The sequence below is a fragment of the Dermochelys coriacea genome, chromosome 2 (genome assembly GCF_009764565.3).
Source record: "Dermochelys coriacea isolate rDerCor1 chromosome 2, rDerCor1.pri.v4, whole genome shotgun sequence".
Taxonomy (NCBI): Eukaryota; Metazoa; Chordata; order Testudines; family Dermochelyidae; genus Dermochelys; species Dermochelys coriacea.
Genome location: NC_050069.1, coordinates 168,642,710 through 168,663,787, shown reverse-complemented (window position 1 = coordinate 168,663,787; position 21,078 = coordinate 168,642,710). Strand labels below are relative to the sequence as shown.

Genomic DNA, 21,078 nt, shown 5'->3' with positions numbered 1-21,078 from the left:
CTGATTTCTTTCTTTTCTCTAAGGCCCATTTCACTACATTGTCATGTATTTATTTTGATTAAAGATTCATGGATAGAGGAACACATGCCACCCACATCCATTCTTGGGCCTTGGCAGTCCTCTGTGACTATATGAAATTACATACTATTTGGTAATTATCTGGACTGGTTCAGCTATCTATAGTGGAAGCCAGAAGTCCCAATCATCCAAGAGCATTTTGTATCAATACCTCTCTACTATTGAAGGGAAAATTTCAGAAGCTTCAGAAGTTCATTTAAATGTCTAAATATGTAGATGTTAGTTGGAATATTATCTGAACTATCTTGACTTTGAAGCCCTCCACAGAGAGATCTCTCCTCACAAACAGGTCCCTCCATCAGTAGATTTGATATTTTCTTTGGATAAAGACCTTCATCTTTTTCTCTCTCAGTCCTGACAACTCTTTGCTCTTCTTGGTCTTTCTTTTCTCCTTCCAGTCTATCTCTTCCACCTGAGCAATGGCAGGGTCCAGTACCTTTTTATTAGGCTCCAGAGTACACTTGGGATTCATATCAAGTAGCAGCAAGGGCTGGTAGAGGTAAAGGTTCTGGCCTCTTAAACACAATCCAGGAAAGGTAAAGGGGAGGATGAACCAGGAGAAGGACGTTGGTATGAGTTGCTGGGAAGCTGGCAAAGTCTAGTTGGAGAATGGTCACAAGGTTGTTGGAAGGGGTTGAACCAACTTTATGCTAATATGAAAAATGACTGAGCAACAAGCAGAGGCTCTGGTTGTTTCATATTTAAACAGAATTGGTTCTCCAAACACTAGTCTGTTTTTCCTTCATGTTGTGTGCATTTCTTTTTCTCCACTCCATTTAGTCAATCCATATTGTTCCCATTTTCTCTGGTCCGCAACCTCCACTTTTGCTCGTTCCTTTGTAAAAATCTCATTATTCAAGAAATACATTTTAATAGATGACATTAACATTTTAATAATTACTATATATGTGTATATTTGTATTAACATGTGCACACATGTTTATCCGTTTTAGTTTGGGTGTTTTAAGCTGCAATTAAATATTTTCACTGATTAGATACTTAGTATAACGGTGGTCCCTATCCTTGATCATTATAAATTGGCATAGCAGCATTGATTTGAATGGGGCTATCCCAATTTATACCACCTGACCCTGTAGCTTAAATGTTACAGCAGTGAGGACCATTTCAGGAAAGGTAAAGCCAATTAATTTTCACTATATAGCTGCCAGTGCTTTTAAAGCCTTATTCTTCATTTACACAGGTTCTCTACCCCCAGATGAGAGATGCATGAGTGAAGGAGGAAACCCAATAGGAGTTATACTGATGTCACTCACCAAAAAATACACAGACAACAAAAAGACTGCAGTTAAAGATCTCAGCCTCGCTTTCTACAAGGGTCAAATCACAGCTCTCTTGGGTGCCAATGGAGCTGGCAAGACTACAATTATGTATGTCCATTGCTGAATGATGGCCTACTACACATTTTACCTTATCTGGTGCTTTGAAATGTTTTGTACATCAGCAAATGAGCTACTCCATCTCCTTGCTTGGCTATTGTTCTTGCACATTTTTGCCATGCAAAAGATATCACAGGCAGTTTAAATGAATTTACTGTACCATGGTGCCCCTGGCAAAACAAATCCATTGCAGTGGAAAATTGGGTCTCCTTCATCATAACCTCAGTGGTAAAGCTATTGTTTTAAGCAGCTTTAGTGGTAGCTGGGAGACGAGGGGTTATTGTGAGCATGGTTGCAGAGAAACCTGAAGGAAACCTTTCTTTCTTTTCCTCACACCTGTGCTTCCATCAGATGGAGATCTTAAAGGTTATTGAGCTTGCAAACTTTCTTCCTGGATGTTGAAGAGGATGTTCTGACAACTGAAAAGAAGCAGAAATAACAAAGAAAACATTTAAAAAAAATCTGGCTTAATTAAAAAGTTAAATTATTTCTGCCCTTTATATTAAAGAAATATCAAGAATTCGGACCATTTTTCCTCAACCCCTGCAGGAACATAAATTACTAATGAGAATGAACTGGATTCTAGATTTTAGTCAACTTGATTAACATGGGTAAGGACTGCAGAATTGAGCCTACATGAATTAGGAATTAGAGATTTTAACCCTGCATTTACAGCTAAACTGGGATGAATATATATAGATATAGATATAAAACCAGGAAACACTGGTCAGTTGATCTCTCTCTCTCTTTCCGCCTGCCTGCTAGACAAATGAGCCTTGTTCAGGAAATGGCAAGAGAGATAACAAATTATTGATATTGGGTTTAATTAAAAAAAGATTTTACCATTAGAAACTTTTGCATAATTATAAAGGGCCAAATACTCCACTTGTGCAAGTTGTTGTTGTTCCAGTACACCTAATAGAAGTACACCAATTTACATCAGTTGAAGATCTACCTAAAGTACTTTTGGAGTACAAAGGGGTATTTCAAGTTGTTGAGCACCCACCAAGTAATTTTATTTTAAAAAAAAATTACTAAAACTTACAATTTAGAGAAACAAGAAATAGCAGGGCAAACCTTTAATTCTCTTTCATAATGCTAATTCAGTGACATGACTCCCACTATTTTAGTCACAAGGCATTCTTTGCCAGGATTAAGGGGAAACTGCAATTAAAACAAGCGAAATAATCCCAGTTAGTAACTATGACTGCCTTACTAAGAAAAGGAAATGTGAAAAATAAAAAAAACCAAAAGATAAACAATTGTTACTTCAGTTACAAACTCTTCTATGTACAGTATGAGTCTGTGGAGAACTTTGGACAGGTTACACCTTTGAAAGTTGTCCGCCCTGGCAGAGGTCCTTTTATTCCCTTCCACCAAATGCATCCGATGAAGTGAGCTGTAGCTCATGAAAGCTTATGCTCTAATAAATTTGTTAGTCTCTAAGGTGCCACAAGTACTCCTTTTCTTTTTAATGATATTTCAATATCACATGAACATCATTACAAGAAAACTTTAAATCTAATTTCTTGGCAGCCCTCTACAACTTCATCTCACCAATCCATATTGAAGTCTTGATGGTGATGCCATTTGAGCTAGAAAATTACTCTTCTTGATGCTGTTCAGTGTTTGTCGTCTTCTTAGTAGTGGTCACAGCTCAGTTGCAGAGATGAACAGGATGAGCTGTGATGAGTTCTGCAAAGTTGAGGATGAGAGCAGAGTGTTGCTGGTCATTTGCTTTATGCCCCCTCATCATCTAATTTCACGGAAAGAGGAGAAAACACCTCTTTCAGACTTGGTAGGATTCAGATTAGCTGTTGTCATCATTTCATTGGCTCAATGCCTTTGTGGGTTGGTCTTTCTAAAAACCCTCCCCTTGTAAATATAAACTTCTAATTGCTTTTGAAGTAGGAAACTGTCAGAACATCCTTAGTGTTAGAGTTTTAACTTTTTACTCAGTCCATTTTCTGAGCTATTCAGTAGGTTTCATCAGGAGTTGAAATTCTGTTTCAAATAGGTTCAAGCCACCCATATGTTAGATATGAAAGTTTTTCAATTTTGAATTAGTCTTAAACTTAATTTTTGAAGAGAGGTTTTTAAACTTGAGTATTCATTAAATAAATTATTGTCCTTTCTCCTACTCAATCTTTGGAGAGGTGCTGCTTGTTTTTAGGAGTTTGGTAAGGAAGTTGCTTAAGCATTGCAGATAAAAATTAACCCCTCCCCCATTAATAAAAATAAATAATGTATACTCAAATGACTTCTTACACTAATAGCCAGTCACAGAAAGGTCAGTGGATTCCATATTAGTACATGAAGCATCTTACCATTTAGCAAAGATATTAGTAAATTATTGCATAAAAAACTTTGCATTTATATAAAATATTTGCAGCTGTACATCTCAAAAGCATTTAAGGAATAAACAAAGTTCGAACCATTAAAAGGAAAACAAGGTAGATAAAGTAACCAACAACTTCCGTAAAACATTTCCAGCTATCCGGGATTTTCTTAGTCTGAAGAATGAACGCTTTTGAGTGCTTATAGAAGAAATTATTTTCAATAAGAAAATTCTTTAGCACCTTATGAGGTTTTAAATTAGAGGTTTTGTGTTGAAAGAGCCTATGTGGAGGGTGGGATAAAGGAAAGCCCACTTTACATCTTAGTTTTACAGTTAACACCACATCCATACATTTCCCTTGTTCGAAACAGAACATCCTTACCTTCTTTTAAAGTCAGGACTCTTTCTAAAGCATAAATATCATCATACAATTTTTTTAAGGTAAGATCGTATTTATATCGCATAGTCTTACACAAAAGATATCCTGTTTTTATAAGACCCCTTTATTATGGTCTTTGGAACAGAATGGTTCTTGGATTTACGATCTGCTTTTGCGATATATTACATCTTTCAAGTAAAGATTTGTATTAAATATTTATTTTATGCAAAGCACTCATCACAATAACCAATGCTTATGTACATTTTAAAAACATATTATAAAAGAAAGTAGTATAGAAAGTTAAAGCAAAATTGAAGGTAAAGTTAAATTTTAGACCCTGTATAAACATACAGGAGTTTTATAGCAAAGGTATCTCCTTGACGCTTGAGACTTGTCAATGCTTGCCAGAAAAAGATTGCCTAAAGAATTCCATTTAATAAAATGAAACATTCCATTTAATAAAATAAGCAACCAAAAACAAAAAATATGAGTCCAAATCTCTAAGCACAATGAGTATACAGTAAATATAGGTCTTTCTTAAAATCAGTAAAGTTAACATTGTAAGAGTAAATGATGATTTTTATTAACCATTTTTGCATTAATCTCAAAGTTTCCTCCTTACACACTCCAGCATCATTTAAATAATGCAGCTGCTAGACAAGAAATTATTGCCAGAAGTGAATTGATCAAATTCAGGATACAACACAGTGTGTCCTGAATGTGGTGGTTTTATTGAATTTGTGTTATTTCTTATGAGTGGGAGGTAATATTTTTTTTTATTGGACCAAATTCTGTTGGTGAAAGAGAAAAGCTTTTGGTTCCACAGAGTTCTTCTTCTGCTTCTCTCTGATCAAAACAGCTACAATACTGTTATTTCTTGTATCAGATCAATGGTGACAGGCCTGTACCCGCCCAGCTCTGGGACCATCATCATCAATGGAAGAGATATACATACTGAGTTGGCTGCTATCAGAATGGAGATGGGTGTTTGCCCACAGTATGATGTGCTGTTTGACACCTTAACTGTGCGAGAGCATCTGCTGTTCTATGGCTCAGTGAAAGCGCCTCTATGGACAAAGAAACAGTTACATCAGCAAGTCAGTAGGTTAGTGGTTCTTATTTCCTTGTGGGAAACCTGTATGTAGGCTGTCCTCAAAACCATTCCAAGAACACTGGTGAACAAACAAAGCCTCATGCTAGGAGAGTCAGCCCTAACTATTGGAATCCTGAGAGCGCTAATGATGGGTTTGGTGTTCTAAAATTCTGGCTTGTAATGTATTTCCTGATCTTAATTTTCGGTAATAAAATTATGGAAATAAAAATTAGAGTAAGAATATTACAGACAAGGTTTAAAAAATTTCTCTAGTGGTTTCAGCTAAAGCATAGATGAAGTGGAAACACTTTCTTTATAGTACTTGGACTACTGAATTCTGAATACCCTAGAACCATGTAATAACAATGCTATGCAAGATCTCAAAGACACAGGGGATAGATTCTTGCCACTAACTGGATATTTTTATGGGAAGCAGAACATTTGTATTGAATTAGGCCCCTATTGCTAAGGCTATTACAGAAATGAGAAATTAAAAAAAAGATTAAGGCAACAGTAACATTTCTTTCTCTAAACAAAGCAACACAAGATTTTAATGTAGCTTGTCAGAAGATTGGACAACCTGCTGTGTATACTTTGATATCAATGTATTTATTCATATAAAGTCAGCTCTTTGCTGTAGAAATTTGCTTTCTTTAACGTAGAAAATTACTTTGAAGTACTGGAGGACTCGGCAGACAAGCACTGGGATATCTTGTCGTTTGCTTGCCAGTTCAAATCATCCAGGTTGATAGTGATAGAACATAATTAGCAGCCAATGGCTGTTGGGTGATGTGAAATAAGTAGTGGTCTTGCAGTCCAGTTCTTATTGGACAGGTGTCTACATAATACATGGGGGCAGCATTAAACAATGGCTAAGGACTGACTAGCCTATGGCAAATAAACTACCTCCTTTCTCAAGAGATGACCTTTCACAAAGTGTGGGGAAATGTGCTCTCCTGTGGTTTATATTGTTCTGTTGGCTTTGCCTTTCAATCTGGCACCTATTTACAAGCTGAATTCATCAGGGCTTCATACCATTGCTTCTGTTTGGCAATCTGTTTGATATAATGGGACACCACACAGAAGTAAGTGTTTGCATGAGGGGATCTCTTTGCAAGGCTGTGGCCTAAAAGATCTTGTTTTTAAGGAGAAGCAGAATGTGCTAATATCCTCTAGTTCTTATAATTGTTTCTTTCCGATCAATGTGTGGGTTTTTATTTGCCTGGGGGTTATACTAGGGTAGCAGGTGTCTGGTTTTCGACCGGAATACCTGGTTAAAAAGGGACGCGGGCGGCTCTGGTCAGCACCGCTGACTGGGCCATTAAAAGTCCAGTTGGCAGTACAGTGGGTCTGGCAGGCTCCCTGCACGACTCTGTGCGGCTACCGGGAAGCGTGTCCCAGCGTGTCCCTCCGGCCACAGGGCTCCACACGATTTCCCCACCCCGAGCGCTGGCTCTGCAGCTCCCATTGACCGGGAACTACAGCCAATGAGAACTGCAGGAGTGGTGGCCTGAGGGCAGGAACAGCAAGTGGAGCTGGTGGGACATGTTGCTGCTTCCTGGGAGTTGCCTTAGGTGAGCCCTGCCTGGAGCCCGCACCACTCACCCCCTCCTGCACCCCAACCCCCCTTCCTGAGCCCCCTCCTGCATCCTGAACATCGCATTTCTGGCCCCAGCCCGGAGCCCATACCCCCTCTCACACCCCAAGCCCCTGCCACAGCTTGGAGCCCCCTCCCACACTCTGAACCCCTTAGCCCCACCCCCCAGCCTGGAGCCCTCTCCTGCACCCCTAAGACCTCATCCTCAGCCCCACCCGAGAGCCCTCACTCCGTCCCATACCCCAACCCTCTGCCACAGCCTGGTGAAAATGAGCGAGTGAGCGAGGGTGGGGGAGAGCGAGCGATGGGGGTGGTGATGGCGGAGTGAGTGGGAGGCCGGGCCTCAGGGAAGGGGCAGGTCATGGGCTGGGGCTTGGGGGCAGGGCAAAGGTGTTCAGTTTTCTGTGATTAGAAAGTTGGTAACTCTAAGTTATACAAATATTAAATAATAATTCAGAGTCCTTGAACTATCCTCAGCTGTCCTTGAACTGTTCCCCACTCCCTCCAGATTCTTATAGGGGCTAATCTAAAGCTTATTGAAATCAATGGAAGGACTCTCAGTGACTTCACTGGAACATGGTTGAGGCCTATAATTTTGAATTGTTTTTTGCTTTAGCCTGTACAGAGGCCATTAAAAGTATATTTCAGGAGGCTCATGGGGAGCCTGCTGTTAAAAATAAGAAATTTTTTGATTATTACTATTGCTACTTTTCAGTGGATACCAGAAGAAACTGAATAGTTATATATGCTGCTCTGTACTTGAACTGCCCATGGATATTTTGCATACAAGTGACTTTTCGTCACTTTACTGTGGGTTGGGATCATAGGCGCGGGAAGTAGGGGTGCGGGAGGGTGCTGCAGCTCCCCCAGGTTTTATGCGGGGCTGCTGGCCCCAAGCCCAGGGCTCCACTCCCTGGCTTGGGTCCCGAGGGTTGGCCCTGCTCCCCAGCCGCTGGCTCCGCACCCGGGGCTCTGCTGTCACCATTCCAGCTGGGACTCTGCTTCCCAGCTCGGGACCTAGCCACTGGTCCCGTTCCCCAGCCGCTGGCTCCACACCCCGCACTCCACTCCCTAACCCCACACCTGGGCCTCGGGTCCCGGCCGCCACCCCAGCTGCTGGCCTGGAGCCACGCACCTGGCCTCATCCACTGCTCCCAAGGCTCCACTCCCAGCACCCCATGCCTGGCTCACGCTCCCAGGGCTCTGCTCCTGGCCCCTCACTTGGGGTCCTGGCTGCCAGCCCCGCCTGGGGCTCCGCTCTTGGCCCCATATCAGCATCCAGCTGTGGCCACAGCCTCAGCCCCCTTAACCCTGTCTGGGTCCCCCCTTCCCAGAGACACAGCCCTACTCCCAAACTCAGCTCTGGGGCGGGGGAGAAAGGGTAAGAGGGCTGGCTTTCAGCACCTCCACTACTAAAAATGTTCTAGCACCACTGGTTGGGATGATGTGACAGCTGATCTAAAAAGGCTTGCGATTTTCAAAGGTCACAGTTTTATTTGTATTCTTATTCTAGAGCCCTGGAAGATGTGGATTTATCCCACCATCAGTTCAAACATGTTGGAGCCCTGTCTGGGGGAATGAAAAGGAGGCTCTCAATTGCTATTTCCTTTATTGGAAACTCAAAGACAGTTGTTCTAGATGAGCCCACCAGTGGTGTGGATCCATATTCACGTCGGAGAATCTGGGACATTCTGTTGAAGTACAGAGCTGGTACAAAACTTATGTCATGTTCTGGCGAACATCCTTCCCAGGCAAAGGGTGGTTGAAAATAGTATTTTGCTTTCCAGTTGCTGAACAGAAATCCTAACAGAGATAACTGTTTCATTCAGCTGTTGAAATTTTAAAGCAGCCAACTAAAATTCAAAGCTTACTTCTCTTTGTCTTCAGGAAAGATGGTTGATCTAGTGCAGTGGTTTTCAAATTTTTTTTTCTGGTGACCGAGTTGAAGAAAATAGTTGATGCCCATGACCCAGTGGAACTGAGGATGAGGGGTTTGGGATGTGGGAGGGGCTCAGGGCTGGGACAGAGGGTCGGGGTGCAGGGGTGAGGGCTGCAGGGTGGGGCCAGGAATTAGAGTTTCAGAGTGTGGGAGGGGGCTCTGGGCTGGGCGGGCAGGTTGGAGTGTGGGAGGGGGTCAGGGCTCTGGGCTGGCGGGTGCAGGCTCTGGGATGGGGCCGGGGATGAGGGGTTTGGGATGCAGGAAAGGGCTCTGGGTTTGGGGGGAGGGACTCAGGGCTGTGGTAGGGTATGGGAGAGGATCTGCTCTGGGGGTGCAGGCTCTGGTGTGGGGCCAGGATGAGGAGTTTGGGGTGCAGGAAAGGGCTCTGGATTTGCGGGGGACTCAGGGCTGTGCTAGGGTGTGGGAGGGGTGCAGGCTCTGGGTTGGGGCCGGGATAAGGAGTTTAGGGTGCAGGAAAGGGTTCTGGGTTGGGGGGAGCTGGCTCAAGGCTTTGGCAGGGGATTAGGGTTCAGGGTTGGGGCGTGGGCTTACCTCTGGCGGTTCCCAGTCAGCGGTGCCCGCCTGTACTGGAACTGCGGATGCGCTGAGCCCCGAAAACGGCCCGCAGCAGGTCCTGATCCTAGGCAGAGGTGTGCAAGTGGCTCCATGCAGCTCTCGCAGGCATAGCCCCCAGTGCTCAGGGCAGGGGCAGCATGCAGAGTCCCATGGTCCCCCTCCCACCCAGGAGCCAGACCTGCTGGCCATTTCCGGGACACAGCGCGGTGTCGGAACAGATATGGACTAACCTGCCTTAGCTCTATAGCACCGCTGATGGGACTTTTAATCGCCCAGTTAGCGGTGCTGACCAGAGCTGCTGAGACCCAGTCCCTTCCATTCCACGACCCAGTTCTGGGTCATGACCCACGGTTTGAAAAATCTAGTGGGTTTAATGCAAGATTCAATTTAGCTATGAGTCCATGCTGATCCTGCCCTGGATGAAAAGGATTATCTCCTACTTTCATCACTGTTTGACTTTGCTTTTTCATTTTTGGGGGCTCTCACTTTCCCATATGGCTGCATATATTTTTCTTCTAAAGAAAATACTCATCAGTCAAACCATTCCATTCATTTTCAAGTGTCCTGAGCTAAAACTGATTGTAGGAGGCAAGCTTCTGAGATAGGAGGCAAGCTTCTGAGATAGCAGGCACCTCTCCTCCCTATTAGCTGGAATAAACCACAGTGAATGATCCCTTGAAACTAGCACCAGAGTTATGTGATTTTAAGAATCTCTTAATCTCATAAAATACCTTCTCAGCCTTGAAATTGCAACTGCTTGTTGTTGTCTCTCTTAGATTCTAGTCCAAATTTTGCACTGATTTATAATCTGTGTAGTCTCAGTGAGTGTGAATGGGACACATGTTAGCAGGCATTTTGTGTCTGTGTTCTGCATACTGAAGTATACGCTTGTAAATTTATAGAATTACTATCGCCTCAAGAATCTTCCTAGAAAAAAAGTCTCTCTCATGAGAAAATATTTTAAAATAAAGTGTTAATCTGTGTGCACTGTTCTTCCTGGGGTAGGTTGCACCTTGATCTTCACCACTCACCATCTTGATGAGGCAGAAGTGCTTAGTGATCGCATTGCCATCCTGCAGCAGGGGCAGCTGAGATGCTGTGGTCCTCTCTCTTATCTGAGGGAAACATATGGCCAGGGATACCGTCTAACAGTCATAAAAAAGGTATGGTGACAGAATTGTGCACAATATGTACTTCCAGTTAAGAAATGGTCCTATCAATTATTCTGAGGGAACCTTGCAATGCTGCTAGTAATTTACATGCGAGATAAATGTGGTAATTCTTTTATCTTATTAACCAGCAATGCAGGAAACTTGGTCTATTTAATACTCGTGTATAGCAAATGTTTTTCGCAACCTTCATAGTTGAATTAATTGGCACATAAAATAATCTAGCAACATAGAGAAAATTAGTAATTTGATGATTTGCTGAATAGAGGCCCAATCCTGCAATCCCTTACTCATGGTGAGTAGTCCCTTGCTCACAAGATTAGACCCAGGAACTTCACGGGGACTACCCAATTGAGGAAGGGTTTCCAGCATTGGCCCCAGGTTTGTTTTCAGTTTGACCTGTTTTACAATTTTCTGATCGCATATAAACTCCATTTATTATTGTTTTCCTTTCTGCACAGCCCTCTGCGTTTGAAATCCAGGATCCTGAGTACATCAATCGAGTCACATCTCTGGTACAGTTCTATGTACCAGAAGCATTCCTAAAGAGAACAGTGGGAGTGAGCTGACCTATGTGATTCCAGTGAAGGCAGATAAGGCCTTCTTTAATGGCCTCTTTCAGGCTATGGATGAAAACCTTGAACGTCTACATGTGACTGGCTATGGTATTTCAGATACCACCTTGGAAGAGGTATTTTGTTTATCTCCCCTTAGTAGCTGTCAGTGGTAAAAGATGCTCTACTGGCTTCTATCTAACCTTCTTGACCATGTTTTTACTATCAATATTTCAGGACAGGTTCCTGAGGGGAACATGAAAAAGCATCTCATGTAGAATAGAATTTTAAATTTTGCTGTGTTATTTAAGGGCAACAACCACTCCTCCCATAATTCATTCCAATGGCCTGATGTATCCTAAAGGATGATGATATCTTTTGGAAGGTTCTTCTCTATCTCAGCTGATCTCAGAACATTTTTACATGACCTGGACTTTAACCCCAAACCACTGTCAGTCCAAATCTCTCATTAACGCTTAGGATCAGAAAAAAAATGAGCTTTAAATTAACTGAGGATGAACTTCAGAAGGTTTGCCTATACAGTTCAGATAACTCTAAAAAAAATCCTGTCTCTTCTCTGAATTCTATCTGAACTAACCAAACCTCAGGAGTTGGCAGAACTTGCCTGGAAATCTGACAAGAATAACTGTTCTTGCAAATTTACTACTACTTCTAATCTGGCCAATGTACCTGATGGGGTTCATCATGACTGGTTTTGGCTCGCATTATTTAACTGGTTATACCAGAGAATGGATTATTTCCACTACAAAATTCCCTGACCCATCATTCCTCTGGTACCATAGTGTAGATCCTTAAAAAAAACCAAATAATGATATAAGAACAAAACACACTATTTTTCAGTAGAGGGAGACATACTTTCATTTGATGGCACAATCCACTCATTTCGTGGAAATATGATTTTTCCAGTGATCTCCTTAGTTCTGTACTAAAGTAGATCGTGTACAGAAAGAAAACTTAGGATATGACCCAGAACAAAAAAATGACAGGTATATAAAATGCACATTTTTATGATGTTCTCTTTAGATAGCTTACTATACGCTGTGTGATAAACTTTCAATCATTTATGTACCCAGCGCCCTAAGGGATTGGAAGATATGTTGCATTATTAGCAGCCATTTGAAGAGAATGTCATCTAGGGGAATGTCGTCTTATCTCTTTTCTGGGCTTATGAAACAAAGACTCTGAAAAGCTTGTCATCTGGGACATTAATTATGTGTTGTAGCTTGCAGCATGAACTATGCATGTGGAAAATAATGGGGTCAGATATAAAACCATTAGCAGTTATCTGGTTTGTAACACTGAGACACTTTTTTGGTGCCAATTTAGAATTGACATTTTATTTTCAAATAAAAAAAATACAAAAATCCACATTCATACAACAAACTTAGAATGATGAGAAATGCTTAGCTCCTGTTTATTAAATACATTCAGTTCTTGAAAGGGTCCATTGGAGCAGTGGGTCCAGGGTATAGATATTTGCCTAGTTTTTTTACAATAGGTGACAGAAAAAGGACTAGTGAAGTTGGTACAAATGAAAATTTCATACAATGACTTTTATACCACTCTGTATACAAAACACTGAAATGTAAGTACAATATTTATATTCCAATCAATTTATTTATAATTATATGGTAAAAATAAGAAAGTAAACAATTTTGCAGTAACAGTGTGACGTGACACTTCTGCATTTCTATGTCTGATTTTGTAAGAAATTAGTTTTTAATTGAGGGGTACGCAGGACAAATCAGACTCCTGAAAGGGGTACAGTAGTCTGGAAAGGCTGAGAGCCACTGGATTGGTGCATACATTAGAACAGCAGTTCTCCAACTTCATTGTGCCAGGACCCCTTCTGACAACAAAAATTACTACGTGACCCCAGGAGGGGGACCAAAGACTGAGATCACCCGTGTCCCACTGCACTGGGCGGAAGGTCCAAAGATGAAGCCCAAGAGCTTCTGCCCTAAGAGGGGGGCATGTAATCTTAGCCCTGGGTGGTGGAGTTTGGGCTTCAGACTTGCTGGGGCCCAGGGCCAACATCAGCCTGGGTGACCCCATTAAAATGGGGTCCTGACCCAAAGTTTGAGAACCCCAGCCTTAGAACTATGTGAAGTGCTGAAGAAGTTGTTAAGACCCTTCATGTACATAAGGTGTCTGCCAACACACAGGATATGTCTACGCTGACCAGGTCAATGGATTGGGAGCTCAGGCTGTGGGGCTAAAAATAGAACATGAAAAAATAGGGGTTGCCAGACCAACTCTAACCAGACTAATTGATTAAGGATGGGCTATTATCGGCAAGAGAAAAAAAACTTTTGTAGTGATAATTAGGATGGCCCATTTCAAACAGTTGACAAAAAGGTGTGATTAACAGTAGGGGGCAATTTAGCATGGGGAAATAATTTTTAGTTTGTGTAATGACTCATCCACTCCCAGTCTTTACTCAAGCCTAATTTAATGGTGTCCAGTTTGCAAATTAATTCCAATTCAGCCGTCTCTCATTGGAATCTGTTTTTGAAGTTTTTTGTTGTTGAATAATTGCGACTTTTAGGTCTGTAATTGAGTGTCCAGGTAGATTGAAGTTTTCTCTGACTGGTTTTTGAATGTTATAATTATTGACATCTGATTTGTGTCCATTTATTCTTTTGTGTAGAGACTGTCCGGTTTGGCCAATGTACATGGCAGAGGGGCATTGCTCGCACATGATGGCATATATCACATTGGTATATGTGCAGGTGAATGAGCCCCTGATAGTGTGGCTGATGTGATTAGGTCCTATGATGTGTCCCTTGAATAGATAATAGACAGAGTTTGCAACGGGCTTGTTGCAAGGATAGGTTCCTGGGTTAGTGTTTTTTGTTGTGTGGTTGCTGGTGAGTATTTGCTTCCGGTTGGGGTGTTGTCTATAAGCGAGGACTGGCCTGTCACCCAAGATCTGTGAGAGTGGGGGATTATCCTTCAGGATAGGCTGTAAATCCTTGATGGTGCACTGGAGAGGTTTTAGTTGGGGGTTGAAGGTGATGGCTAGTGGCGTTCTGTTACTTTCTTGTTGGGCCTGTCCTCTAGTAGGTGACTTCTGGGTACTCTTCTGGCTCTGTCAATCTGTTTCTTCACTTCAGCATGGGTATTGTAGTTGTAGGAATGCATGATAGAGATCTTGTAGGTGTTTGTCTCTGTCTGAGGGGTTGGAGCAAATGCGGTTGTATCGTAGAGCTTGGCTGTAGACAGTGGATCATGTGGTGTGGTCTGGATGAAAGCTGGAAGCATGTAGGCAAGTATAATGGTCAGTAGGTTTCCGGTAGAGGTTGGTGTTTATGTGACCATCTCTTATTAGCACTGTAGTGTCCAGGATGTGGATCTCTTGTGTGGGCTGGTCCAGGCTGAGGTTGATGGTGGGATGGAAATTGTTGAAATCGTGGTGGAATTCCTCAAGGGCTTCTTTTCCATGGGTCCAGATGATGAAGATGTCATCAATGTAGCGCAAGTAAAGTAGGGGTGTTAGGGAACGAGAGCTGAGGAAGCGTTGTTATAAGTCAGCCATAAAAATGTTGGCAAACTGTGGGGCCATGCGGGTACCCGTAGCAGTGCCGCTGATTTGAAGGTATACATTGTGCCCAAATGCAAAATAATTGTGGGCGAGGACAAAGTTACAAAGTTCAGGATGGTGTTTTCTGGAAGACCATCAATGGATTGTAGTTTCCTCAGGAACACCATCCTGGCCACTATGGATGTAGAAGCCCTCTACACCAATATTCCACACAAAAATGGACTACAAGCCGTCAGGAACAGTATCCCCAATAATGTCACGGCAAACCTGGTGGCTGAACTTTAGCCCACGAAAGCTTATGCTCAAATAAATTTGTTAGTCTCTAAGGTGCCACAAGTACTCCTCATTCTTTTTGCTGATACAGACTAACACGGCTACCACTCTGGGACCTTCTTTTTGTTATATCTGAGGACAATTGCTAGCACAAGGTGCTACTGCAATAAGAGTAATAAAATCATAATAAAGATAATTTACAGGTTTTTATAACCATTCTTTAAAATGTAATGGTGAAATATATCCTTGCTGTAGAATTCTATGGGGTGAATCAAAAAAGCCTAAGAAAGACTGTCATTCTCTTTGAAATTATACAGGGTGATTTTAACTTTGTATGGAAAGGATATAATCTATTAAATTTCATAGGTGGTTAGAATATTCTCTATATATTTCATCCTCTTGAATTCTATACGACTTTTACATAAAGTGAACTTATAGCCCTACAGAAACCAATCATAGCAAACATATATCAGCATATTTTTCTGGATCATTCAGTTTAAAGGTACCTGCCTTTGGTTGTTTCCTGCAGAAAAGCAAATAAGCTTTCCTAAATGGCAACAGATACTGATACATCATGCAGTACCTGGAAGACTAACATGTTAATTTGTCGTGATTTCTGTCATCTCTTCACAGTCATCATTAGCCATTGTTACCTTCATTCTCCATTTTCTTATCAAAAGCCTCTTTGCGCTGGCAACTAAATGGATAGCACATAATAGTTCTATTGAGTCTATTCAAATAATTCAATCTGGAAACAAAGAACTCTGACTTTAAAAGGAAAATGTATCAAGTTATTGTTTGTGCAGAGGTCCCGCACCGCCCCTCCACCCCAACTCCCTGCTGTTTTTCAGTCCATTTGTGTGGAACACTTGTACCCTTTCAAAATCTTAACTCTTTAAGGGAGACCATATTCCCACTCATGTTTAGGAAGCATCTTGTGAGTGGAAAACATGTCACTGTCACATCAAATCCATTATTATCAATTATTTGATTTTAACTGTTTTCTCCTTGTTTGAATTAGGAATAATATAATATAAATATAAGCAATAAGCCAAGAGTGGGAATTGGGGGAGAATCAGGACCGTGATTTATTAAAATCACTACCTAATGCTTAGAGCTGGCTAGAGGATAACAAATCCATTTCATGACAACTTTTGAGGTTTTGAAATTTGTGTTCATTCTGCATTGGAATGTTCTTGCAAAATGGAATTGTGATGAAACATCCATTTCCAGATTGAAAAGGCTTTTTGTTCAGACCTTTCTCTTTTGAAATGACCAGAAAGGCCATGCTGGATCACAGACCTCTTCCTGGCAACATTTTATTAGAATAGATACAGCTCCAGCAAATGTTTCACCTTCAACAAAACAGCAAGTTTCAATGAAAAAAACATTTAATCAAAAATGTTCCAGTCAGCTCTACTCACACTAATGTATCTGTTTCGTATGCTATTTGGGCTGCCTGCCTTACATTATGACCTCTCATTGATCCATGTCTAAAGGATGTATGCTCTAGTTCAAACAGGAATTATTTTAGGGAAGTACTGCACTCTTTGTGATGTGGGATATCAGCCTACATGATCGTAAGCAGGTCCCTTGTGGCCTGAATCTACCAGTGACTTCGTTGTGAACCTGCCTTTGGCTCTGTAAAAGTGCAGGCAATTTCTTTTGGTAACTGTGAGCTGTGTAATGTCTCTCTTCTTCTGAGGCGGTATCTATACTACACCTCTGTTTGGATTACAGGGGTGTGATTAGCGATTTGCACTCAAGTGCTGTGCTGTAACTCCCCTTTGTGGATGTTGCAGGCATGAACTAAAAGGTTCCTATTTTGCATTAATAGAGTCCAGGTATTCACACACTTCTAGCTCAAACTGTGGGCCATATAGATGAGCCCTGAACGTTACAGCTAAATAAGTGTGTTCCTGTTGTTTGCTAAACCTAGATCTCTTGTGCATTAGTTTCCCTATTCACACAGGAAATACAGTCAATGGCTATGAGCATACTCCTGCACCATTTAAATCTATGGGATATTTGCCATTGATTTCAGCTGCAGCCATAGGAACATTCACTGTCTGAAGAAAGGATAAAAACAACACAAAAATGGAAAAAAGGGAGGATAATTGCATCAGTAGTTCTGACTGTGTTATATGTTTAAGATAAAATAGTAGTAGGAGTAAAGATTTTGATGATATTAAAGTACTTAAAAATCAAAACTGTCACATGGATATTTGACCCACTACTTCTCAGGTTTCATTTAAATATACAGATATACAGAGCCATATAGGATTCAAACATTCCCAAATCTGGATCTGAATATCCTTAAAGCTGAAGATTTTCAGATCTGGAGTTTTGATTGAGGGCTATCTCTATTTTTTTGTTAGAAGATAAAAAAGCAAAATGTGTAACATTCTTCCCAATCCACTCATATGTTTCTGGAAACTTCAGTGGTTCCTAGTACAAGAACAAGAGATTACAGTAGAAAAAATGTGTTTAACCTTTAAGCACCATTTCCCTACTATTTTAGCTATATGTGTTGATTATTTTTTCTACCTTCTCTTCTGTTGTTCTATATTTCCTGGGCTATATTGACTCTGGTTCCATCATGTTATCTTCCAGGATTTTTGCTGACCTTTCATCCAGAACTTAGCAGTTTTGTTTTTACAGTGGAAATTGAGATAAGTGGGACTGGAAAACCCTAAAATGCTGCTGAAATAGTAGCTTGATACTTTGTTTGCAAGAACAGTCTACAACTTTTCATCATTCTCTTCAACCTCTTCCTCATCTTCTACCATCTGCTTCTATTTTCTTCTCTAGTCCACTCATTAAGGAAGCTTCCCTTTCTCACATCACTTAAAGGCATGGATCGGCATTGAGATGGCACAGGGGGGTCCATGACTTCCTTCCTGAAATGTCCCCTCCTACTTCAGAGATGATGCTAGCACTGTCAGTAGCATTTTGGCTCTGTTTCCAGGTCTGGGAAATACATTTCCTTGGGACATTGGGCAAATTACAATCTGTGTGGTTTAGTTTCCATCTGTGTTATAAGAAGCATATGGGATTTTTTCAGGGGAAAAGGCAATATGCCACATTTATTGAAGATACTACAATTAGCATATGCATTCAATCACCCCCCCCTCCCTCCCCCACACAGTCCCGCCACTCGATAGTTACCAGTCCAGATCAATCTAGTGGTCAGCTAGGTCGACCACGGGTAGGTAGGAGGCAGGTTCAGTCGTTCGTGACACGATGCTCCTGGGAAGTCTTGGCAGGACGAACCCAAAGTTTCCTGGCAAGGCACCCTGTTTATAGTGATTTTTCCTTCATTGGGACCAATGAGTTTTGCACCGTCACACTGTAATCAATTGTTGTTTGATGAGTGCTTGTTTTCTTAAATTGTCCTTCTCATCCTTTATCTTGTTCTTTCATTAAGTTCCTCAGGGAGTTATCCCATGCTGGGGTTTTTAATTACAGCTATCTTGTCCCCATTGATAGGTGCCTGTCTCATTTTTAGTGTCATCAATCTGCCCTCCTCTGACATTTTAATAGCCATGTATTGCAGCCTCCTGGCGCCTTGCATCTGTCTCCTGGTTCCTCCCTAGACCATCTGGTTCAGTGAAGGCCTTCATGCTTATCTCTTAACACACACAATCCTCATTCACACACAAAACAAAATTAATTTACACAGAATATTTTGAACAGGAAAATCAAATTGCATTGCAAAAGAAAAACAATCATTGAATTCTTTTAATTATTTTAAAATGCTAAACCTACAACAAATTGGTGTCTCAAAGGTCTGTCGCTGCCTTGAAATCAGTCCAGACACGGATTCTGGCTGATGTAGCTCTACCCATTGGCACATTAGGCCGTTCCTTTCTGCTATTCAAAAAGGGTGGCTGGCAGGATATGATCAAATCGTACATAAATACATTTAATACATATTACATTATTATCTCATTATTATTTATTTCATCATTTTAAATTATACAAAATACAAAGATAAAATCCTACTACTACATCTGTACAGTAGGGACAGTGATACGCTCCTGACTCTCAGGGGTGCTGAAGATAAATTCATTAATGCTTGTGATGTGTTCAGATACCATGGTGAGGGACTGAAGTACTTAATTAGGGGTATTTGCTTTGGGTTTAGTTATGAGCTTTTGGCTTTGCAATATTGGAAATTTGGTGCACAGCAGTGACATCATCAAACCATCCCACGGGAGCCAATCAAGATATGGGTTTGGACAGTAAGTGTCCCCCGTCTAGGCTCTAATATAGAAACCTCATGAGACACTTAACTTCCTCTGTCCTTGAACTAATGGCCAAAACTATTCACTTAAAGTTGCCGTGTAGCTAGGCAGTCCATCATCGCTATTAAACAGCAATTATATTGACTAAACAAAATATAATCCTTGTAGCTAGCAGACCTCAGTGGAGCAAGAAACTGCCTTTCCTCAAAGCTAATGTATTTCAAATTGATTGGCTTTTATTATCCATTGTATGGTGGACTCCTTAGCTACTATGCGCTTTTGTTATAGCCAATATTGGAATCCTATGTGGGAGCAATTAAATATGGCCATGAGCATTTTTTAACATTGTTATAATCAGAATTTGATGTGTACTCCCAAACAGGAAGTTTAACCGAGATAGAGTCAAAGTTGCTCATAATTTTAGTGAGAGCTCTGTTTAAAGGTGCTCAGGAGAGATATATGCTCTGCTGAATTGATATGCAAGCTTGCACTGGAAGCAAAATCTGAAATTTCTAGACACATTTGGAGTTTCTAGGCCATGCTGTTTGTTATAGGTGGCTTTGGGGGGAAAATATTTCAGAAAAGAGCTTATTTTCAGCATCTCCTATCTCAGGTATGTCTTGGGCCAAATTCACTGTTGACAAAATTGAATGTGGGCCTACTTACCCCAGCAGTGGATGTATTTTGGTTTCTTTTCTGGTTAATCTAAAGTCCTCTCCCAGACCTCCTGTGTCTTCTCTTCTCCCTTCCCCCCACACAAAATTAATTTGTGGCCTAGGGAGAAAACATGAATTTACAGAGGGAATATATACTTGTAAGAAAGTTTTTGAGTTTTTATTGATTTATCAGGCTTACAATGAGAAGTGAGTGAGTGTCTTAACACCTCTTAAGTCGCTACTAACAATCTACTATGGTATTCCAGCACCTCTAACCCCCACTATTCTAACTCTGAAATTCCTGCTGACTTCAGTGGACTTAAGGTGTAGAAGCAGGATCAAGCCCAATACAGTAGGTCTCAGGCAAATCTAGTGGACACACTGTGTGTAACATTTACATGTGCCTTTTAGGATATGTTAGCACCAAAATTAAAAACCCGTGGCTGGCCTGTGCCAGCTGACTTGGGGTGTAGGGCTATTTAGTTGCAGTGTAAACCTCCCATCTCACAGGATCCTAGAGCCCAGGCTCTACTCCAAGACTGGAAGTCTACACTGCAATTAAACAGCCCTGCAGCCTGAGCCCCATAGACCAGCCGCAGGTGCTAACTGCAGTGTAGACATATCTTTAGGTTATTAAACCCATGGAAAATATTACTGCTATTTTTTAAAAATACTTCCACGACCTTCTCTCCATCTCTTCTTTAGAGGCTTCTGCCCTTCAGATGCACTGATGGAAATTACATGCCTGTCCCTTTTATTAAAATATGCTAACATCCCCCAAACAAGACCCTCTGATCTTCTTTTTTAAAAATCTGATTAATCGTTCGTGGTGTTTGTGTGCAGATGGCAACTGCATTTGCTACAAAATGTACATTATTTTAACTTTATTTCAGCAGCATTCCTGCTCTCAAAGGGCTAAATCATCCCTTCCACTTCCATGAGTGGAGAGGGCCTAGACGAGCCAATCTAGTCGGGGGAGGATAGAGTTGGGGAGATTGCCCACCCACTTCTCCTAGCCGTGTGGAAGCTCTTTTGCTAGTGTTCCAAGGCTTCAGCACTCTGTAGAATTTTGTGGGTTGGGCCTGGAATATAAGGAGATTGGACGGGGAACTGACTACTGTCTGCAGCACTGTCCCTTGCTGAGTCCACGGAGTTCAACTTGGAATACCAGTGGGGAGTTAGTGCTGTTTCTAGTGTGCATTAACTCTGGACCCCAT

General features: G+C 41.5%; 1 protein-coding gene across 1 annotated transcript in view; it reads left to right on the top strand.

Annotated features, from left to right (window-relative positions):
- The window catches only part of ABCA13 (ATP binding cassette subfamily A member 13), a 293,932-nt gene that overhangs the window by 119,743 nt on the left and 153,111 nt on the right, over nt 1-21,078 (top strand). The window contains 6 exon segments of the mRNA XM_043507121.1: nt 1,280-1,466; nt 5,079-5,297; nt 8,396-8,592; nt 10,403-10,560; nt 11,028-11,106; nt 11,109-11,257. Coding sequence (XP_043363056.1) covers nt 1,280-1,466; nt 5,079-5,297; nt 8,396-8,592; nt 10,403-10,560; nt 11,028-11,106; nt 11,109-11,257 — 989 coding nt within the window.